We start from the raw sequence: 22905 nt of genomic DNA on the forward strand, positions 1-22905 counted from the left end.
CCCTGCAACTGACTAACTGAAATGGTGAAGTAAGTCCATGTTATCTCCAATCATTTACTCATCATTGTTCTTATTACGTGTATTACACAGACTACCATTCTGCAGAAGAAACTTTTAATCTGAAGAAACTTTCAATCTAGTGTTAAATTTGATTATTTATTCATTTGTTTGGCAAATATTTAATGAAGGCCTATTATATATAAAGAATAGAAGCTCTAGCAGGGAAATTAAGAGAAATATTCATACAACTATTACACAGGTAAGCATGAGGTATGTATTGTGAGAGAGCACTGTGAATAATTATGGTAGTTAATTTTAGGTAGAATGAGATCACTTCTGGTTGAGAAGATCAGAAAAAGATTACCATAATAGTTAGTACTTAAACTGTGTTCTAAAGGCTCAATAAGAATCTGATAGGTTAGAGATGGAGTATTCCAGGGGGAATAAGGTGACATAAAAGAAAGCACTGAAGTGGGAAATTTGGTGGGGGGTGTGTGTGTCTAGGAAAGAGCGAACAGTTTATTTTGAGAGTGCAATTAATAGTTGATTTAGTATAACGAATATTTGTTGAGTGCCTACTATGTGTAAGGCAGTGTACTAGCATCAGTGACACAAATATGAATGAAACCAGAAGGTAAAAAGATGATTAGTGGAATACTAAATCAGAAAAAGAGGTGGCAAAACAACAACAAAAAAGAGGTGGTGGCAACATCTAGGGTTCATGAGTGTTAGGTTAAAGAGTTTGGAATTTACTGTATAGGTAAAGTGGTATTACTAAATACTGTTGATGGCTGATTGAGAGGTTGAAAATAACATTTCAGGCATCTTAAGAGGAGTAAAGAATGGAGACAAGTAGATGAAGTAGCTAGAAAAGCCTGGGCATGAGAATATACAAGTCTGGTCTAAGGCAGGAACTTTGCAAAGAAGGAGACATTGCAAGGAAAAATCTAGCAAAATTTGGTTACTAATTAAATTTGTAAAAAGGGACAAGTCAAAGATTACCTATGTAGAAGGCAACAGGCATCTGTGGAACTATAATAATAATGCCAAGAACAAGGGAAACACTTTACTTTTTTGTTTAACAAATATAAAACTAAATTTTTCTCAAGCTGATAAAAATAATGTTAATAGATGGCAAACTCCAGGATCTATAATTGGCAAGCCCATTCTAACTTTGGACCTTTTGCTAACCACAATGATTAAATGGCAAAATATTTTGTTAAATGTTTTTTTTTAAAATATTTGTGAAGGTATTAAACACCTCAATCTGAGACACTTTATTAATTAATTTATTTATTTTTGCTGTGTTGGGTCTTCGTTTCTGTGCGAGGGCTTTCTCTAGTTGTGGCAAGCGGGAGCCACTCTTCATCGTGGTGCGCAGGCCTATCACTATCGCGGCCTCTCTTGTTGCGGAGCACAGGCTCCAGATGCGCAGGCTCAGTACTTGTGGCTCACGGGCCTAGCCGCTCCGCGGCATGCAGGATCCTCCCAGACCAGGGCTCAAACCCGTGTCCCCTGCATTAGCAGGCAGACTCTCAACCACTAGTGCCACCAGGGAAGCCCCCTGTTAAATGTTTTTAAAAGAGAAAGCTGGGCCATTTTATAGAATAAAAAAGAGCACCTGAGAGCTATACATGTTGAATTTTAGTCTTATTCTTATAACTTATTGTTAAAATAAGGCACAGAAAATAGTGAAACTCAGTAATGCAAAAAAAAATGTCCGTCTGGATACAAAGTCATAAAGACATAAAATATTTTGTTAGAAATAGCCTCTGTAGTAATTTAATTGTTGTCTTATATGTCAATAAAGCAAAAACTTTTAGAGTATTTTGATCAATGATACTATTAATATATTTCCTTTGCACAGTACTTTACAGTTTTCAAAAAGCATTCAACTAAATCACCTCCCTGATTTTCATAATAAGCAGCTCAGATATTATTTGTTCATAGGTGAAGTAACTAACATACAGGTGCAACTCATTGGTATAAGAAGATAGTTCTTGATTCTAAACATCACTAAACAAAAAAATTAATCTGCCTCATATAAAAGGGCTATAAATTTCACAGAATGTTAGAACCAGAGAAAGCCTCAAGTCCAAGTTAAAGAAATTGAAACCTAGAAAGCTTGCAGCTTGCCTACATTAAAAAAAATTTGATCAATGGGAAAGATGGAAGAATTCAGGTACTCTTTTGTTCTTTTTATTACTGCTTTGGCAGTATGGTACCTTGACACAGCTCCATGATAGTTAGTCCTTATAGAAAATATATATATGACAAAATTTATGTCTTTGGGCAGTCCAGTTAGCACCACTGATTAGAACATAGAACTAAGAGGTCAGGATCGAGTGTTCAACCCCTCTTGATGAGGGATTTGCATTGAGAAAAATGTTGCTTCATGGCTAGAGCTTGCATGCTATCATCACTGCTGATTGTCTAATTGATGTGTAGTTCTGACTAAAAGAACACATAGTTGAATGAAAAACTATCACCATCACACACACAAAAACAAACCCAACCAGTTCCTAGTGACAGTAATATTTCTGATTGCTAAGGATAACATACCTACAGACCAAAAAATGGACAAAAGAAGTAAAAAACACCCACACTAAATAAAATTTATAAAAAGAATGTAGAAAATAAGCACTTCATCCTCTTTTTGAGTATATTTTACATGGCTTCTATCTTTATGGCTTCTGTGACTTTGAAATGTAGTATATCATGAAACCAGTAAGTAGGATTTATTTTTAGTCCTGTATTCACTATGTCAAACACTTAACCATTCTATTAAATTATTTTAAAAAATACCATTACAATTATAGGAAACATATCACCTTAAAATATGAAGCACACTATTCAATATTTTTGGTCTAGAATGCAAAATTTACCACGTCCTGAAAGGCATCACAACTTCTCACTTGGAATTACACAAAACATAAAATAAATTTAACGCATAATCTGCTACTATTACAAGTGTATTAAATCTTTGTCTACTGGCACTAAACAACAGGATCATTCTTATCTACACAGTTGAATTTATACTTTCTTTAAGCAAAAGGAAATACAAGGAAGCACTATAAAACCAGCAAACACTGAAACTTAGGCTTTCTCTCGATTAGAAAAGAGTTTGTTATTATTATGCCTCCTGAGCTTAGGAATGCAGCACTACAGGTTTAAAGAACAGGAAAAGATCATTACTAAATACAAATCTAACTCTTAAAAGTTTAAGATTCTTCCCTGATGAAACTGTTTAGACTAATGAAGCTGTTGCACATGAACTCGGCATTCGGCACAAAGGAGGTACTAAGACTGTACTAATAGCACTTTAGTAATATGTAAAATTTATTTTAAAGCTTCACATTGTTATTCTTCTCCTGCTATCCTTTCTGCTTTAATGTGAAACAGCCATCAGTTATAATGGTAAGTTCAGTATCCCTACCCATTCACCTCACTTGCCTCTGTCTCTAAGTGTGCCAAAGGACACAAAAGGCCAACATTTCCTTTTCTTAGTATTCAAAGTCTTCTAAAACTCAAAGGAAACAAACAGAATAGAGAAACCTCGTAATATCAATATACACTTCCATATTCCTTATTTCCATTCAGGGAAACGGAATGCTTATAATAACAGTAGCTCTTAGCATAACCCAGCAAAAGAAAATGATTTTTGGAAAAAAATTTAAAAAGAATAAGGTCAGTATCACTAATTGGTAGAAGTAAAGGCAAGGTAGAAAAAATGTCATCAGCATATTTTAATCTGCTCCTAACACTAATAACTGATCACACATCCTCTTCTGCTTTGGCTGCTGGAAAGTCTGAGAGCCAGACCTATTCTCGAGGCTTATTCTTTCTCTGTTTCATGGTATACATGCAAGCTGACTTACGCCTGGCTCTAGCTTACTGTCCTATTCCTAGATTTTTCTCAGTGTATTTTTTCTTAATCATTGATGAATAACTTTCTTTGACATGACAAAATACATGTATGTATATATATTTGCATGTAAAACTGATTTGCATAACTGAAAGTGTATTTTTCTTAAACTTTATTTAAAAAATCCATTATCTATGATGACATACATACAAACATGCAAACACACATGAAAATTACAGAATTAGTCTTGGTTTTCATCACAATAAATATGGAACTTTTCCCTTGTCCTCTATAACAGAGGAAACTTTGAAGAAAAAATGGCAATATCTCTATGAATTTGTTGTGTTTCACGTATGGATTTGTAATCACCATCTATTCAGGTGTGTTAAGAAATATTGTTTACTTTCACTTAAAGCAGAATCTGAGATTCCAGGAAACTTAAGCTTTGTTGTTTTGGGTAATTGCCTCTTCCTTCCTAGGATTCTACATCCCAGGGTTCTTACTCCTGTTCCATTTAAAATAAATTTCTGTATATCCTCACAGTATGTTCTCTATACCTTAAAAAAAAGGAACTATTAATTGTGAGCTTAAATTTATTAACATTCACAGCTATTCTTATCTCCTTCGCTCCTGTCTATAAGCACAAGGTGACCATCTTCCTGTTCAAGGCAAACCCTTCTGCAGATTCTCAGTTCCATCTCTTTCTAAATTTGGGGGAATTCTGTTCTCTCTGTTGGCTCCTTCCTATGTGCCATGAACATGCTCAAGTGTCTGCCATTTTTCAAAATCAAAAATCAAAATCCTTAACCCACATTCCTTTCTTCTCAACTATCATTAACATCTTTCTTATTCAAGTTTATTCAAGGATCACTTTATAGTCCAAATTTCTATGCTTCTTTCCCTCAAATCACTCGTGAACTTACAAAAAACTGGCTTCTATACTTAATACTCTATTAAAACTACTCTTGTAGAGGTCACTAATGACCACCTAATTTCAAACAAAATGGATACTTTTTGCCCTCATCTTACTTAACCATTCAGAAACATCTGACTTTTTAAAAAAAAACCTCCATTCTTGGCTTCAGTGATATCACAGTTTTTGATTCTACTCTTACCTCACTGACTTCTTGTTGTAAAAATAAGTTTCTCTTAACATTAGTTGAGCACTAACAACAAGCCAAATACTGTACATACTTAAAATAACTCTGTAAGATACGTACTATAATTCTCATTTTACAAAAAAAAAATGGTCTTGGAGAGGTTCATTTATATAAGGTCACGCAAGGGAGGGCTGTCAACTGCAAATCCCTGTAGCTTAACGACATCATTAGCAGATTAAAAAAAAAAAAAGTAGCAGTGAGAGGGGTCCTTCTGAAGCTTATCTTTGAGCCAATAACTGTTAACTCTTTATTTAGAAGCAGTTATTTAGCTCTGTTAGATTCATGTAGATTAAAAAAAGTCTTTGAAAGATAACTGTTTAAGCTTCATAATTTTCAAAAATCTTTCAATAATCTTCTGCAATTCAGCAAAGAGAAGGAGTATCAAGAACGAGTATCAAGGTTTGTTTTTCAGTAAGTAATGTCAATTTTTGCAAGGTTATCACATTGCTCTCAGCATTCTCAGACGCTGTCACTTTAACAACAGAGCACCTGCTGTCCTATCTCACAAGGATGGCAGGAGAGTTTTCCATAAAAACTCTCCCTATCAATGGGGTGAAACTACTACATACCATACTGCAATATCCAAGGTCTGGGCACAAATCACACATTATTCATAAGTCTTAATAAAGAGTTTAATAAATGCTTCTATTATTCTACCAAGAAGCAACCCTAATTTAATGCAGCTAACGGAAGTGTGAGTGTAAAATGGCAGCCTTCAAACTTGGCTGCACATGGGAATTTCTAAGGAGCTTGAAACACACTGATAGCTGTCTTATCCCAAGAGATTCTGAAGTAATTGGCCTGGGATGCGATGGGGATCAGGATTTTTAGAGGCTCCTCAAGTGATTCTAATGCAGTTACAGTTGAGAATTCACTGGTGTAAAATACAGATGAAAGACTGTTACATTTACCCTCTTTAAAAAAAAAAAAAGGACGGGACGTCTTCAACTGCTATCAGGGTTCTGCTTGCCTACGTGCCTACTGATTCTAACTGCAAGCAAATGATTCCCCACAGGTAGTCATCCAACAAACATCCTTGGTATTTGATAACCGTATTAGTTTCCCAGGGCTGCTGTGACAAAGTACCCAAACTAGGGGGCTTAAAACAACAGAAGTTGGGCTTCCCTGGTGGCGCAGTGGTTGAGAGTCCACCTGCCGATGCAGGGGACACGGGGTCGTGCCCCGGTCCGGGAAGATCCCACGTGCCGCGGAGTGGCTGGGCCCGTGAGCCATGGCTGCTGAGCCTGTGCGTCCGGAGCCTGTGCTCCACAACGGGAGAGGCCACAGCAGTGAGAGGCCCGCGTACCGCAAAAAAAAAAAAAAAAAGAAAAAAGAAAACAAAAACAACAGAAATTTATTTTCTCACAGTTCTGGAGGCTACAAGTCCAAAATAAAGGTTTCTGCTGGGTTGTGTCCTCTTTGACAGCTGTAAGGGAGAATCCTTCCATGCCTCTTCTAGCTTTTGGTGTTTGCTGACAATCCTTGGTATTCATGTGCTTGTAGATGCATCACTCTAGCCACAAGGCTGTCTTTGCCCTGGGTCTTCATATAGTCTTCCCTCTATGCTTGTGGCTCTGTGTCCAAATATCTACTTTCTATAAAAACTTCAGTCATGCTGGGTTAAAGCCCATGCTAATGACCTCATTTTAACTTGATTAGCTCTGTAAAGACCCTATTTCCAAATAAGATCACATTCTGAGGTACTAGGGGTTAAGACTTCAATATATTTTTTTGAAGGACACAATTCAACCCGTAACAATAACCAATTACTGTATATGTCAATAATATTTCTCCAAAACATGGGTTCTTCACATGAGGATGGGAAAAAATTTTCATCTTTATTTTTCACTCTCATGTAAATACAGTATTTCCTACAATGATGAACACAGGCAACAAACTATACTAGTATTATTAGTGGCTCTTGAGAGTTTACGCCATAGAAACCACTGGTATTTTCATGTCACATTTCAGTGTTTGCAGTTATCCTCAAAATACCATTTACAGTCATTACTACTTTGAAATCACAGTTTTTTAATAGACTTGCTGTTAGATCTAGTTATTTAATTATTAATATATTAATAATGTATTAATAATGGCACATGTATTTTACTTCAGTAAAACTGATTTTGATTTAATTACATTTTATGCACTTATATTTTAAGATGGGGACTAAATTTTAAAAAAATCTTTCAATAACCTACAGCCCCAGTTAGTGAATTCTTACATTTCAGATGAGGTTTTTAAAATCTTTGTGAGTATTAAAAAATATGCAGGGCATTGTACATCACTTTTCAAACCTTTTTTTTTTTTTAAACTATGATCCACTGTGAGAATATATATTTTAAATATAGCCCAAGACACAATCTTATTTCTCTCTCACACAACACAAAACTGAAACAAAAATATCACAAAACAATATTTACCCTTTCTGCACTCTGACATTTTCTATTCTATTTCTTTTCATTAAAAAATGCCAGTGTGACCTACTGAATTAATTTCACAACTATTCTTGGAGCATAAATTAAATAAGTCTTAAAAATCCTTTAGTGGCCTTCCTTTAGAAACTTCTCATACTATGATAGGTGAAAGGCTATTATTAACTGCTTTTCATGTACTATTTAAAAAATGTATGCCATCACTTTAGAGGTGCCATTTAGATGAGCAAATTGCTCAAGAGCTAAGCAGCTTCCATTTAGACAACTAGCTAAGAGTTATGTAAATTTTATAATTCCCATTTTATAATGGGAGTCTAAACTTATACTTTACCAAATACAGGAAGGAAAAAAGGTACAATAATTAATATTTTAGGCCTGAATCATTTTGAAACTACAAAAATGTCTTAAGTGAATGATGTTTAATTTCATTGAGGTATTTCCTCATTCACCACTATAAAATTAGGTAGAAACATTTCCCAAACTAACATTTATTTATGCCTAGGATAAAAAGAATTTTACCTGTAGTAAACTCGAAGTGTCTGGATTTCTTCTTCCAGTTTTTTGTATTGTTGAACTGCAGTTTCTCTGGCTTGTTGCATAGCTAACAACTTTGCCTGCAATTAATATTTTAAGAAACTTAATATTAGTTTGGTACATTAAAATACAGTGCTATAGTATGAATAGAAGTCTTTAATTTCTGGGAGTTTAAAACCTATCATATTTTTAGTAGTGGTTCATAATTTCCCACAAAATAATCCAATTATATTAATAACAGAAATACTAAAGACATGAACATATTAAATTTACCAACTTTGCTCATTACTAAACTTCAACCTTATTCATCTGTATCATCAGATATATGCCTTTCTGCAATGTTTAACTTTATACACGGAATTCAGAAAGTGGAACGTGGGTTCAGAGCATTATCTAGAGATAAGCGCAGTGGGTGTTTCACATATAAATTTTATGTGGCTCCACTGCCTGATTGCTAGATTTTCTTTTAACTTTATTAATAGAAACTCAGAAAATTCTAAATATGTTAAGCCATCTTTGATATTTAACATGAAAAAAAATACACAAGACTACAACCTGATTCTTACAGATATGATTTAACCTCTTCAATTCCTTTTCTGCAGAAAAAAAAAAAATCTCTAAAGGGAGAATGGCAGCAATCTTGAATGTTAGAAATATTTTATTCAAGGGATGTTATTGTTCATCTCTGCCTATAATATTCCAATTTTAAAGAGTCTTAATCAGTTTTTCAGTAGGGTTCAAACTAGTAATTTTAAAAGAATTGCTACCTTCCAACCATCATTCCCACTGAATTTCAGGCATAGTCAAAAAGAGTTATCAACCCAACTTTTAAAATATGGTACTGGTAAGTCAGATTTCAGTTTTGTTTATTCAAAGTTTAATTTCCATGAAAAGGCTATCTTTCACTTTAAATGGTGTTTGATAGATAACACAAAGCAAACTGGTATCACATACCTCACAAACTACACTAATTGTCATAATTAAAAAGTAATCAAAAGTTGGGGGCAGAAATTCACTAATTTTGCTGAAATCATATGACTTCACTGAAATTATTTTCTTGCATAAGAACGAAGTCACAAGACAAATTGTGAAATCTGATCATAGGAAAATTAATGAGTGTAATATAAATGAACATTAGACAATGCCACTTTTCTATGTTAATAATGCAGAATTATAAAAGCATGCAGCAGTTTAGATCTTTGTATATAAAATTAGGCACTAAATTAATTAATTAGTTCTCTATCTGGGCTAGCAAATTCTAACAAAGAGTTACTTTTTAATTAAATTTAAGATGTTTGTATGTTTGCTTCAACATGTCACATTCCAGAATTATAGATGAAACATTCTCAAAAATTATTAAAAAAGCATGTAAAGCTGGTTCTTGATGCCAATAATTAACAGCTTTGCCAGTTTTCAGTATACTATAATATGTGATTGAAATGGTAACTTGGAAGACCAGATGCCCAATGTGACTAATAACAAATCAAAAAGAACTGCCCAAAAAAGGATATATCACATTCAACTTACAAAACATCAGACACCCTGTTGCATGTAATTTAAGAAATATCAAATATTTGACAGGTAATTGAGAATTTGCTAAATAAATATGTGACAATGTTAAATACCTTAGATGATTATTTTGAAGATTTTGTACCTGGTACTTCTGCAAAAAGCAAACCTAAAATCCCCCAAAAACCCAAACCAAGAAACAAAACCAACACTGTTCTAGCAGGAAAAGGTCATAACAAAGATTCTGCCTAAGAAATTTCTGCAATGAAAATGAGATCATGAGAACCGTAAATTCCCATGTTTTGGTAATAATGAATATTTCACTTCTCTTCCTGTATTTAGTTGGCTACGAAGATTTGGTGTTGCTTCATAGCAATCCACTTAATTTATTAATTCCAAATGCCTAATCTTATATCTAGGCCCTGGTGACTATGTTCAAAGTTATTATAAACTTTCTGGCATTACAAGCTCCTTCCGCTACTTTATCAGATATACGCTTACCTGGTCAACTTTGCCACAGTGATCCTGCTCAGTCTTGGTGGCTAGGATGAACTTCCTTCCCCACTATCTCAGGTATATCTGATCTAGATCGTTCAAACAGAGTAGTACATCTTGCTAGGCCCAGAAGAAAACTGAATCTTGAGTTCATTTGTATCCTGGATCCTGGTATACCAGACAGATCTAGATCCATTTCTTGGACTTCCTGGGTACATAAATCTTTTTTTTTTTTTTTTGGCCTAGGCTAGTTTGAGTTGGATTTATGGTATATGCAATGTAAGAAAATTTAACTAACTTAAATGTGCTACTTACGTCTACTGCATTTCCTACTTCCATTATTAATATCATATAATTCTATCACATTACAAGTCAAAAATATATTTCATCTCAAAAACAAAAAATTAGCAAACAACATACTTTTCCTGTTTCTCTGTCATCATATTTCCCATATTTCTGGTAATTACTTGTAAATCTCCCACCCCCAATCTTCAGTACTACAAATCTCCTTCTGAAATTTCCAGTTACCTGTTTGTTGTATATCCTTCCAGAAATAGCCTATACACACACAAGCATATATGTATATTTGCAACTAAATACATCTACTTACAATATTGATGGTACTCTTTACACACTGTTAAAAACCTTGTTTTAAATTTAAAAGAATTTTTGTTATTTTGCTTCCTATTAAAAAAGAAATCCTCCACCCCAACCCATGTGTTGCACTCACTAGCTACATTCCCTTCCTTCCCTCCAACCCCCAAAGTGAAACACTTCCATGATTTTGGGTTCATCATTTTCAAGAATATTTTATACGTTTACTATGTAGTTATATACTTACAGATAATATATCTGATTGTTTACACGTTTCTAAACTTTATATAAATGATACTGTACACATTCGCAGACAATTGCTTTTTTGGACAGTATTATGCTTTTGACTCTTATTTGTATTAATACGTGTATCTATTCTGATTATAGTTACCTTCACACGTTGTGAACGTGTGCAGTACATTGGGATTACAGATATATTTGGACTTATTTTTACATGTTTTTCATATTTGGCATCTTATTCCTTTGTTCCTTTTTCCCTCTACTTATACTGGATTAAAATATCTATATTCCCCTTTTTATTTACTATTTGGAATCTTTATATTTATATTCTACCTTGAAATTTTGGATAAACATACTTAAAAACATATTTTTGAGCAAAGCCTACAGTGAGTCAGAATTTCTATATACCATTAGCCCTCTGTATCTGTGGGTTCCACATCCACAGTTACTTGATGGCTGACTAAGGGACCTAAACATCTGCAGATTTTGGTATCTGTGGGGTCCTAGAACCAATGCCCTCCGGATAACGAGGGACGACTGTATGGACAACTGTACGATAAACATTTCACAGAAGTACAGCACTTTTTAAACTTGAATTTTTAGGCAAAAATTTTATTGAAGCAAAACATGCATCACATATGTAAGTATACACATGGATGAATTTTTTTAGGCAGGCTTATTGAGTTATAATTTAGACAAAGTAAAAATTCACCCATTTTTGATGTACAGTTGTGTAAATTTTGAAAAATGTATAGAGTCATATAATAACAATCACAGTCAAGATACAGAATATTTTCACTACCCCAAAGTGTTCCTTCATGCAACACTGCAGTCAATGTCCTTCCTTTACATGCAGCCCCTGGCAACCACTGATGTGATTTTCACCCCTATAGGTTTCTGTTTTCTAGAACGCCATATAAATATCATATAGTAGGCAGCCTTTTGAGTTTGGCTTCTTTTACTTAATGCTTTTAACATTCATTCATATTATTACATGTATCCGTAGTTCATTCCTTTATATCACTGAGCAATATTCCATTGCATGGATGTACAACAATGTGCATATTCATTCACCAGTTGATGAATATTTGGATTGTTTCCACCTTTTGGCAGTTTTAATAAAGCTGCTATAAACATCTGCATATTGATCATTTTGTGGAAATAGGCTTTCATTTCTCTTACTTACATAAACACCAAGGACTGGAATTGCTGGGTCCCATGATAAGTGTGTGTGCTTATATACTTTAAAAGTTATATACTCTATTAAGTTATATACATTATAAAGAAACTGCCAAATGTGCTGCCTAAATTGATAAAACTTAAAAACATCTGTGCTTCCGCAAGGGGAACCATAAACAAAATGAAAAGACAACCTATGGAATGGGAGAAAATATTTGCAAATGATGCAACCGACAAGGGATTAATTTCCAAAATATACAAACAGTTCATACAACTCAGGAACAAAAAAGAACAAACAATCCAGTCGAAAAATGGGCAGAAAAACTAAATATGCATTTCTCCAAAGAAGACATACAGAAACTGCCTAAATTGATAAAACTTAAAAACATCTGTGCTTCAGCAAGGGGAACCATAAACAAAATGAAAAGACAACCTACGGAATGGGAGAAAATATTTGCAAATGATGCAACCGACAAGGGATTAATTTCCAAAATATACAAACAGTTCACACAACTCAGGAACAAAAAAGAACAATCCAGTCGAAAAATGGGCAGAAAAACTAAATATGCATTTCTCCAAAGAAGACATACAGATGGCCAACAGGCACATGAAAAGATGCTCAACATCGCTAATTATTAGGGAAATGCAAATCAAAACTACAATGAGATACCACCTCACAACAGTCAGAATGGCCATCATTAAAAAGTCTACAAATAACAAATGCTGGAGAGGGTGTGGAAAAAAGGGAATCCTCCTAGACTGTTGGTGGGAATGTACGTTGGTACAGCCACGACGGACAACAATACGAAGTTCCTCTAAAAACTAAAAATAGAGTTGCCATATGATCCAGTAATTACACTCCTGGGCATATACCCAGACAAAACTATAATTCAAAAAGATACATGCACTCCTATGTTCATAGTAGCACTATTCACAATAGCCAAGACATGGAAACAACCTAAATGTCCACTGACAGATGAATGGGTAAAGAAGATACATATATACAATGGAACACTACTCAGTCATAAAAAAGAATGAAATAATGCCATTTTAGCATCATGGATGGAACTAGAGCTTATCATACTAAGTGAAGTAACTCAGGAAGGAAGAGAAAGACAAATACCATATGATATCATTTACATGTGGAATCTAAAATATAACACAAATGAACTTATCTGTGAAACAGAAACAGACTCACAGACATAAGAGAACAGACTTGTGGTTGCCAAGGGGGAGGTGGGTGGCGGAGGGATGGAGTGGGAGTTTGGGGTGAGCAGATGCAAACTATTATATATACAATGGATAAATAACAAGGTCTTACTGTATAGCACAGGGAACTTTTTTCAAAGTCCTGTGATAAATCATAATGGAAAAGAATATAAAAAAGAATGTATATATACATATGTATAACTGAATCATTTTGCTGTACAGCAGAAATTAACACAACATTGCAAATCAACTATACTTCAATAAAAAACAAAACAAGGGCTTCCGTGGTGGTGCAGTGGTTAAGAATCTGCCTGCCAATGCAGGGGACATGGGTTCAAGCCCTGGTCCGGGAAGATCCCACATGCCGTGGAGCAACTAAGCCCACGCGCCACAACTACTGGGCCTGCGCTCTAGAGCCCATGAGCCACAACTACTGAGCCTGCCGTGTGCCACAACTACTGAAGCCCATGTGCCTAAAGCCTGTGCTCCACAATAAAGAAGCCACCGCAATGAGAAGCCCCCGCTTGCCACAACTAGAGAAAGCCCGCGTGCAGCAACGAAGACCCAACGCAGCCAAAAATAAATAAATAAATTTATAAAAAACAAAACAAAACAAAAACCATTTGTGGTTAACTATCAATACAATAGCAATGCCATTTGTTGAATGCCTTCTATGGGTTGGACATTGTACCAAGTACTTGAAATCCATTACTATAGTCTATCCTCACAATCAATCTATGAGGCAGCTCCTAGTATCCCTATTTTGCAGGTGATAAAACTGAGGTTCATGAACACTAAGCAACTTGTACATATAACAGAGCTAGTGACTGACAGAACTCAAATACATATTCAAGCTTATTTGGTCCAAAATACATATTTCTCCCTTATACTTCAATATACAGCATTCTGGGATGTGTGTGTGTATGTGTGTGTGTTGTACCTTTTCTCTTTTTTTATTTCCAGTTTTATTAAGATAAAATTGACATACAACATTGTATTAATTTTAGGTGTACAACGTAATGATTTGGTGTATATACATACTGCAAAATAAATACTACAATAAGTTTAGATAACATCCGTCACCTCACATGATTACAAATTTTTTTTCTTGTGATGAAAAGTTTTAAGATTTACTCTCATAGTAACTTTCAAATATATGATTCAGTATTGTTACTATGCTGTATATTATCACTTCTCCAGAAATTATTTACCTTAAATGACTGAAAAAAAATGTTGGTTAACTAATGTTAGGTTAACCTTATAATTAAGTATCTCATTATTCCTAAACTATATCTTTAGCAATGCCATCTAAATAGGACAACCATTCATACTACTACTGGATTAGAAATGATCATTTCCTTAGAATTTTACCTAGTAATGTGGAATGACAAAGAAAAGACTACACTATTCACATCACTGAACACTATTTGTTATGGATATTGTGGAGAAACCACTTTTATCTTACTTTAACATCTTGCTATGTTTGTTTTTGAATGTGTTTTTTTTTTTTTTTTTTTTTTTGCGGTACGCGGGCCTCTCACTGTTGTGGCCTCTCCCGCTGCGGAGCACAGGCTCCGGACGCGCAGGCTCAGCAGCCATGGCTCACGGGCCCAGCCGCTCCGCGGCATATGGGATCTTCCCCGACCGGGGCACGAACCCGTGTCCCCTACATCGGCAGGCGGACTCTCAACCACTGCGCCACCAGGGAAGCCCTTGAATGTGTTTTTAATAGTAATAGTCTGATACAGTTAAGCCTTCCTTTGGAACCTGCAAGACCATTAACAGAAATCTGTTTTTATCAGAGAACAGAGGCATTTGATCTTTTTTTTTTTTTTAACATCTTTATCGGAGTATAATTGCTTTACAATGGTGTGTTAGTTTCTGCTTTATAACAAAATGAATCAGCTATACATATACATATATCCCCGTATCTCCTCCCTCTTGCGTCTCCCTCCCACCCCTCCCTATCCCACCCCTCTAAGTGGTCACAAAGCACCCAGCTGATCTCCCGGTGCTACGCAACTGCTTCCCACTAGCTATGTATTTTACATTTGGTAGTATATATAAGTCCATAGGCATCTGATCTTATGTGTGATATCTGCTAAATAAAGAAACATACAGCACAAATTAAATCACAGAATCAAATAATGTTAGACCTGAAAAGGATCTCAGAGGTAATACAGTCCCCTACTCTTTTTAGGTTAGCAAATTGTTGCTAATACAACACGTTTAGGGAAACATTTGGAAATTGTTCAAGGTTTCATAGCTGGTTAGAAGGAAAGTTGGAACTAGAATACAACTATCTGGAAAATATTGCTTATTATTAACATGCAATTAACATGTGTGTTAATTGTTTTGATAGAAGTGTTTTACAGAGTAACCACAAGTATATAGACTGTGCTACATTATTAAACACATCTGTAAGATACCTTATTAGATGTTTTCAAACAATATGTCTAATTACACAATTGCTCAAACAATATGATTATAGCCATTCTAGTATTTGACTTTTGAACCTCAGAAGCGTGTTAAGAACCTAGTAAAGAAACACTGCAAAAGGATATCTAAAGAAATTAGAAGCTACTATATCAGAAAGATACAAATTACTGATTTCAATTACATTTCCCCTTCACAGGAAGACTGGGATTGTCCACCACAGTATATTACTAGAGTGTATTGCTCTTCAAAGGTTATTCCTCAGAGGTTGTTAGGTTTTGTCCTCATGTCATGTCTCTCAGACCAAGGATGATCAGGTTCTAGACTTAAAAGCAGTCATATATGCACTGTCTAGTGATCTATCATCTGACGTGAGAGAGCAAAGAAATGCAAGCAGAAATAAAAACATTCATAGGCAGACAATGGCCTCTGAGCAGTGAGCAGAAACCATGAAACAGAGAAAAGGAGGGTAGAGAGAAGTATGCAAGAAAGAGAGCACAGCACAGTGATTAAGAACAAACTTGGGTTTGACTTCCAGCAATTAGTTCTTTGAATTATTCTATGAATAACTGAACAGGTTAGAGCCACTGAACCTCAATTTTCTCTTTGATAAAATGGGGGTGATAATCATCATGTCTCAGGATGATTATACAATGATAAAATGAGATAACTTACCATACTGTATAGCCATATCAAAGTGAACAAATATATAAGCTGTACAATAGACACGATTGAAACTTTGATGTGAAATTATTGCGGAAATAACTTTATGTCAGTAAGGAATTGTATCAAGTAACAGGTCAGTAAGGTGAGAAGTAATTGGGCTTAAAGTGTTAAGTTCAAGCCATGTGGTCATCTAAAGCATGGTTGTTAAGGACTATGATCATAGTAAATACTTTAGACTTGTGAGCCATAAAGATTCTGCTGTAACTACTCAATTATTGTTGTAAAGTGAAAGCAGCCATAGACAATATGTAAATGAACAAGCATGGCTATATTCCAAAAAAACTTTATTTATAAAAACAGGCAGCCGGTCCAGAGGCCATAGTCTGCCGACTATGTATCTAGAGTGCCAGAGACTACAGGTTTACATAGAGCCTGCTGAATATCTGTTGGTCTTTATAAGCTTTTGGTTAACGATACATGGAGAAATGAAGAAAGGAAATGTTTGATTTGTCTAGATGAACATGTTTCTGGGGGTGATGAAACAAAATACCCGAAATTCACACTGTTCTAGAACAGGTTTGCCAGGGCACATAATGATAGGAAGGAAAAAAAGGAGTTAATAGTGGTTGTATGGCAACCATGTGCTTGCATGGTAACACTGCATTGTGACAGGAAACCATCTTGTCAGTGAGCCATGATTTCACCTATTGTATATAAAGCAAAATAAATGAATTTAAAAACCTTGCAGCTTTAAATTCTATTTTCCCTGATATTAATAGAGTTTCAACAGCATTCGTTTTATTTGTGTTTGCATGGCGTATCTTTTTTATATCCTGTTAACGTCAATCTTCTTTACATGCCTAGGTTTAGACGTGACTACTGTAAACAGCATAAAGGCAGACCTCAGAGATATTGCGAGTTCGGTTCCAGACCACCACAATAAAGTGAATATTGCAATAAACAAAGTGACATGAATTTTCTGGTTTCCCAGTGCATATGAATGTTATGTTTATACTATACTGTAGTCTATTAAGTGTGCAATAGCATTATGTCTAAAAAAATGTGCATACCTTAATTGGAAAATACTTTATTGCTAAAAAATGCTAACCATCATCTGAGCCTTCAGTGAGTTGTAATCCTTTTGCAATAGTAACATCAGAGATCCCTGATCACAGATAACCATAACAAATATAATGAAAAAGTCTGAAATAGTGAGAATTATTAAAATGTGACACACAGTGAACAAATGCTATTGGAAAAATGGTGCTGATGGACTTGCTTGACAAAGTGTTGCCACAAACTTCCAATTTGTAAAAAACTCAGTATCTGTGAAGCGCAATAAAGCAAGGTGCAATAAAATGAGGTCTGCCTGTATTTTTTTCAGTCTAAAAATCTTTGTCTTTTAACTGGGACATTTGATCATTTTATATTTAATGTAATTACCTCTAGATTTGGGCTTAAGTATACATTCTTATTTTGTGCTTTCTATTTGTCCTGCTAGTTCTGTTACATTTTTGTTTTAAAATTACCTTTTCTTGTTATATTTTGGGTTCTTTTATTATCACATTTCCTCTTCTTTATTTGAACATAATACTTCCTTCACATTCTTTTAACAGTTATCCCAGAAACTACAAGACTCAAGTTGACTTATCATAAATCTAATATTAATACTCCTGGACAATGGGAGGACCTAAAATCCTTTAACTCTATTTACTTTCCTTCCAATTTATTTGTTACTGTTCTTTAAATGTATTATAATTCATCTTATTTAGGTTTGAACTCCAAAGGACATTATTAATATTATTTTCTTGAGTCAATGTGCATCTATACTTGTCACTTTTTTTGTGTTTCATTCCTTCCTGGTTGGAAGGTTCCTTATGGCAGCCATCCTCAAACTTTTTGGCACCAGGGACTGGTTTCGTGGAAGACAATTTTTCCAAGGACTGGGGGGTGGGGGGAATGGTTCAAGCGGTAATGCGAGTGATGGGGCGCGGCAGATGAAGCTTCGCTTGCTCACCCACTGCTCACCTCCTGCTGTGCGGCCTGGTTCCTAACAGGCTGTGGACTGGTACCAGTCCATGGCCCAGGGGTTGGGGACCCCTGCCTTATGGAATCATGTTCCTTCTATTTAAAGAAAGTTTCTTTAATACAAAGCTGAAAATGACTAACTCAATTTTTAGTTGTCTGAAAATGTGTTATTTTCATGTTTTTTTCTTTTTTTGAAAATTGTATGTGATTCTTTTTCAGATTTGCCTGGTGTTTCCTAGAAAACACTGTGGTTTATTCACATAGTTGAGATTCACAATCTATTTATTTAAATATTCATTGAAGCATTTCGTACATAGCTATTCTATATTCTACAGATGACTTTATTGTGTTTGTGTGTTCTCTTTTTGGGGTTGTTGTGTCTGTTGACTACCATTTATAATGGTTTTCTTTCTCATGTGCTTGATTGACCTTTGCTGTGAATTCACATTTTCCAGATAATAATTTATGGGAATTGTGCTGGACTAAATTGGCGATGCCTTTCTCTCAAGAGAACTTGTGTCTGTTTCATCAGGGAGCCAGTGGGGACAATTCCTAGATAAAGTTCAAGAAGTCTGGATTAATGCTGCAGTTTCTGGCTCAGATTGGGATCCCAAGTGAAGATCAAAGTACTTCTATAGATGTTTGCCCCTGGTGTAGCTGGGGTACACTGGTTTGCTTACCAGTGGGGGATGTTTCTGGTTCAACTCCCAATTTTTTGGTGAAGTAAAATCTTTGGAAGCTTTCCTCTATTTTTTGTGAGTCTAGCAATGCATGAATTAGATTTTGTCTAGGACTTGGCAGGTCAGCAGCACAACGGTCGCCACAGTATGTTTTTGCCACACTTCAGGAAGGAAAAGCCTATATTGAAATTTAACACATATTATGCAATCAAAAGTAGACCAAACTGTTTTTATAATTTAATGTTTGGAATTCTCACATTTGATACACTAACTGGATTTAATTATTTTAATAATCTTCCTGAATTGCTTTTAAATAGAAAAGATACAAGAGAAGGTTTCAGATTGCCACTTGCAAGCCCTTCTCTGAGAACAACCCACTTTGTGGCTATCCAGTCTAAAATCCAAATATATGAAACATAAAGTAAAATTTTGAACACAGTCACCCTAACAATATTTTCAATATCACAACTTTTAAGCTCTGTATTAACTAGTGTGACATGATTAGTATTTCTTTTGCTTCCTGTCTTTAAACAATAGCCTCTTTGTTCTACAATAAACACAATATAATAATGAAAACTATTTAGAACAGTTTAATGGTCAGAATCACTACAGCAGCTAGCATGATTCAGTTGAGTGATAAACTGTATCATAAGCTTGTTAGATGTCTGATTTCCAATAACTGCCACATATTCTAATTTAACAAATACTTAGAAGTTATCATAGTCTTGCTTATTTTAAAGGGGAAAAGTATATATAAGTAATTATTTAATTGATAAAATGTTGAAAAGTAGAAATTGAAACATTCCCCATTAACTACCTTTAACACCGTGAATCCTTCAGGAAAAAAAATTCCTTGTGGTGGCAGAACCACTTCTTAGGAAATTATTTACTTAAACGTCTCAGGTTTTAAGGTTATAAATAAAAGTTAGTGTCAGAACCAGAATTTGAGTATAGAACTCTTAACTATCCATTAAATAAACAATCCTGAGTCTGTACATTAACTACTTTGCCAACCTCTTCTCCAACTTTTAACAAGCTGTTATATCCTATTGTGATGACTCTAAAGGTAACATAGTTGATTCCAATTTGTAGCTCCTTTTCTGCTCACTGTCATTTATTTTAAAGTCTTATTTTTGTATTTTTATTTTTAGTGTATGATATCATTCAATTTTTAAGCCATAAGTAATTTAACATTTATTTTGAACCATTTCTTTGTCCATTAATTCAGACTGTGGAGGCTCTATCTTTTCCACTGAATGAACTCTATCTCAGAAGATACTACCTTGATCTTAAATTTGTTGCTAGTTAGATCCCATTAGATGTCTGGCTCCCAGGACTTCTTGACTACACCCCTGAAAGTCATTTATACCGATATGTACAAAACCACTGACCATCTCACTGGCTTCACTAATAATCTATCCATCATTTAATGAGATTTGCTTCTTTTAATGTCTAGAAAACGGGTTAATCATGCAGTATTCATAGTCTTCAGAGAATATCCATTAAATTATTGATTTTCTGTCTATCACACCACTTGTTCTTGAGGTTATTTCCTCTGGAAAAAAAAATTATATGCAAGAAAACACTTAAAGCATCAGCTGGAATGTGAGTTCCCCCCAAAAGTCCATTCTCCTTTCTCATGGCATGATACATTCCTTTCACCAAGCTTGCTCTCTCTGGTACTACCTAAGAACATGAGCACACAGAGAAAATTAAATTCTTATTTAAACTCAAGATGCAAACATCTCCCAAAATGACAATATTCCCCTCCTTTACAGGAGTTGTAAACGTTTCTCTACAGTCCGGTGCTCTTCTGTTTAGTTAGAATTTTAGTCAGCAGTATTTTATTTATTTGTTCAGGATCTTGTATGTTTTTTCACTACATCTATAATATACTTCACCACCTGAACACCTGCTGAACTAAACTTAAACTTGTCCTGCCAGCAAAAAATTTTGAAATTATGCAATCTGCAATTCAGTCCATGGCAAGCACTTGGGTAGAATTTCTTCTATACCTTTCAACATACCTAACAACAATTAAAGAACTGCCTGCGTAGAAATACTGCCAACTGAAACGTTAGTGAAGCGAGTTTATTCAAGAGAACTTGAGTAACATTTTTGCTAAGGAATTTTCTAATACTCATATTAAATGAGTACCATAATCACCATCTATCAGATTAACCTTAACATTAATCTAAAATTTTATGAATGTATTAAAAGGAAAATCAGTATCATCATGTAATCTCTAATTAATAAAAATAAAAATTTCATTCATTGAAAAGTTTTTATATATATAGGCTATAAAGAAAATGTAAGACTATGGAAAAGGTTACTGAAAAATCAGCCATGATAACTGGAAAAATATATTCTTATACAAAGAAAAACAACATCTTAATAAGTTACATTCTACATGGAAATTTTTAAATAGGTAAACATTAATATGTAACTAGCAAAAATTACAATTATATAAAACATAAATATAAAGCTTTATAACCAAGGTTATATGAAAGATATTTTTACTGAAATAGTTCATAATTAAATAAGAGTACTAAGAAATTTCAAAGAAAAGAAATGTTAATTTATAAGTCTCTCATTTGTGAAACCATTTTACTCTGGTTTCTAACACTAAGCCAGTAAATTTCCTAGCCATCTTAAAAATCAACAAGAAATAACTGAAGTTATCTGAATTAAAGACAAAGTTTTAAAAAAGACCAAAACACATTTTAAAGAAAAACAGAGGAAGCAAGATTTCACATACAAATTAAAAGTTTTCTTGAATACTTTAAGTTGACATAGAGGCATTAAACAAAGCAACTAAAGTATTTAAGAGATGACAAAACAAAGGAAGAGAAACTGCTAAACCTGACTTCATTTGTGTTAATCAATATAAACATTAATTTAAACGAAAATTCTGTATATGAACGTGGAATTATTTGGGAGTTGTGTTTAAGCATGTGAAAAGCATTGAAAAAAAGAGAATTCCCTGTTTCCTTTTGGATGCTGGAGACAACAGCAACACAGCCTAGGGCACACTGCTGCGGATTTTAACTGTTGTATGGAACTACTCAAAATGCTTTTGATCCATTTTATCTTGCAAGTTAGCAAAGAAATGTTGCAATAAGAAACACCAACAAAGATCTGAAAAAGTTAAGCTCTGGATTACCATATTGTGTTCTCTTGCCATTCAATGCTTCATACAAAGGCAGTGGTGTTCAAAGTAAGGAAAAAAAAGTGGAGGGAGAGAGAAAAAAGAGAAACTGGTTTCAGAGAGCGCAAAGCACAAAGTAAATAATATTCTTCTACATCCCTTCTTTTTCACAGATTGGATGTTAAAAGAGTTGCAGCAATTAGGCTTTTGTTAATTACCAGCTGTTGAAACAGATGTGTTGACTATCCTTATTAGCCAACAGTTGGGTGAGAAGAACAATTGATGCCCCCTAAAACCAACAGCCAGCTGCTCTGCAGTAATTATCTCCAATTAATAATACAGGTGATAAAGGCAAAAAGCTCCTATCTGACTGTTTCAATAACTTTGGTAGTTTCAATAACTATGGCTTTATCATTACACAGTTATAGAGAATATATTTATTACAACAAGTAGGGTTGTGTATTTGACTCTCATTAACCCTATGGTAGTTTCCATTATGCAATTTCTGGAGAAGGAAATCAGACAAGTGCTGGGAGTAGAAGCAGACATTTGGTAGGCTTTTATTTATCATATTTCAAATGTCACTGCCAACTTACTTCTCTAGTACTAACAATAATAGCTAAGCATTAAGTTCTTTGAAAAAGAGAAGCATAACTAAACTCTGTTCTTTTTGATTTCCAGGTGTTTTCACTGATCATGTTTTATATTCAGTTCACTGAAGCAATAT

The 22905-nt window shown here is 34.5% G+C and overlaps 1 protein-coding gene across 1 annotated transcript in view; it reads right to left on the bottom strand.

Moving 5' to 3' along the window:
• The window catches only part of MIPOL1 (mirror-image polydactyly 1), a 306365-nt gene that overhangs the window by 94206 nt on the left and 189254 nt on the right, over positions 1 to 22905 (bottom strand). The window contains 1 exon segment of the mRNA XM_024762065.1: positions 7980 to 8074. Within this exon segment, the coding sequence (XP_024617833.1) occupies positions 7980 to 8074 (95 nt within the window).

Source organism: Neophocaena asiaeorientalis, unplaced genomic scaffold, assembly GCF_003031525.2.
Source record: "Neophocaena asiaeorientalis asiaeorientalis breed wild unplaced genomic scaffold, Neophocaena_asiaeorientalis_V1.1 scaffold190, whole genome shotgun sequence".
NCBI classification, from domain to species: Eukaryota; Metazoa; Chordata; class Mammalia; order Artiodactyla; family Phocoenidae; genus Neophocaena; species Neophocaena asiaeorientalis.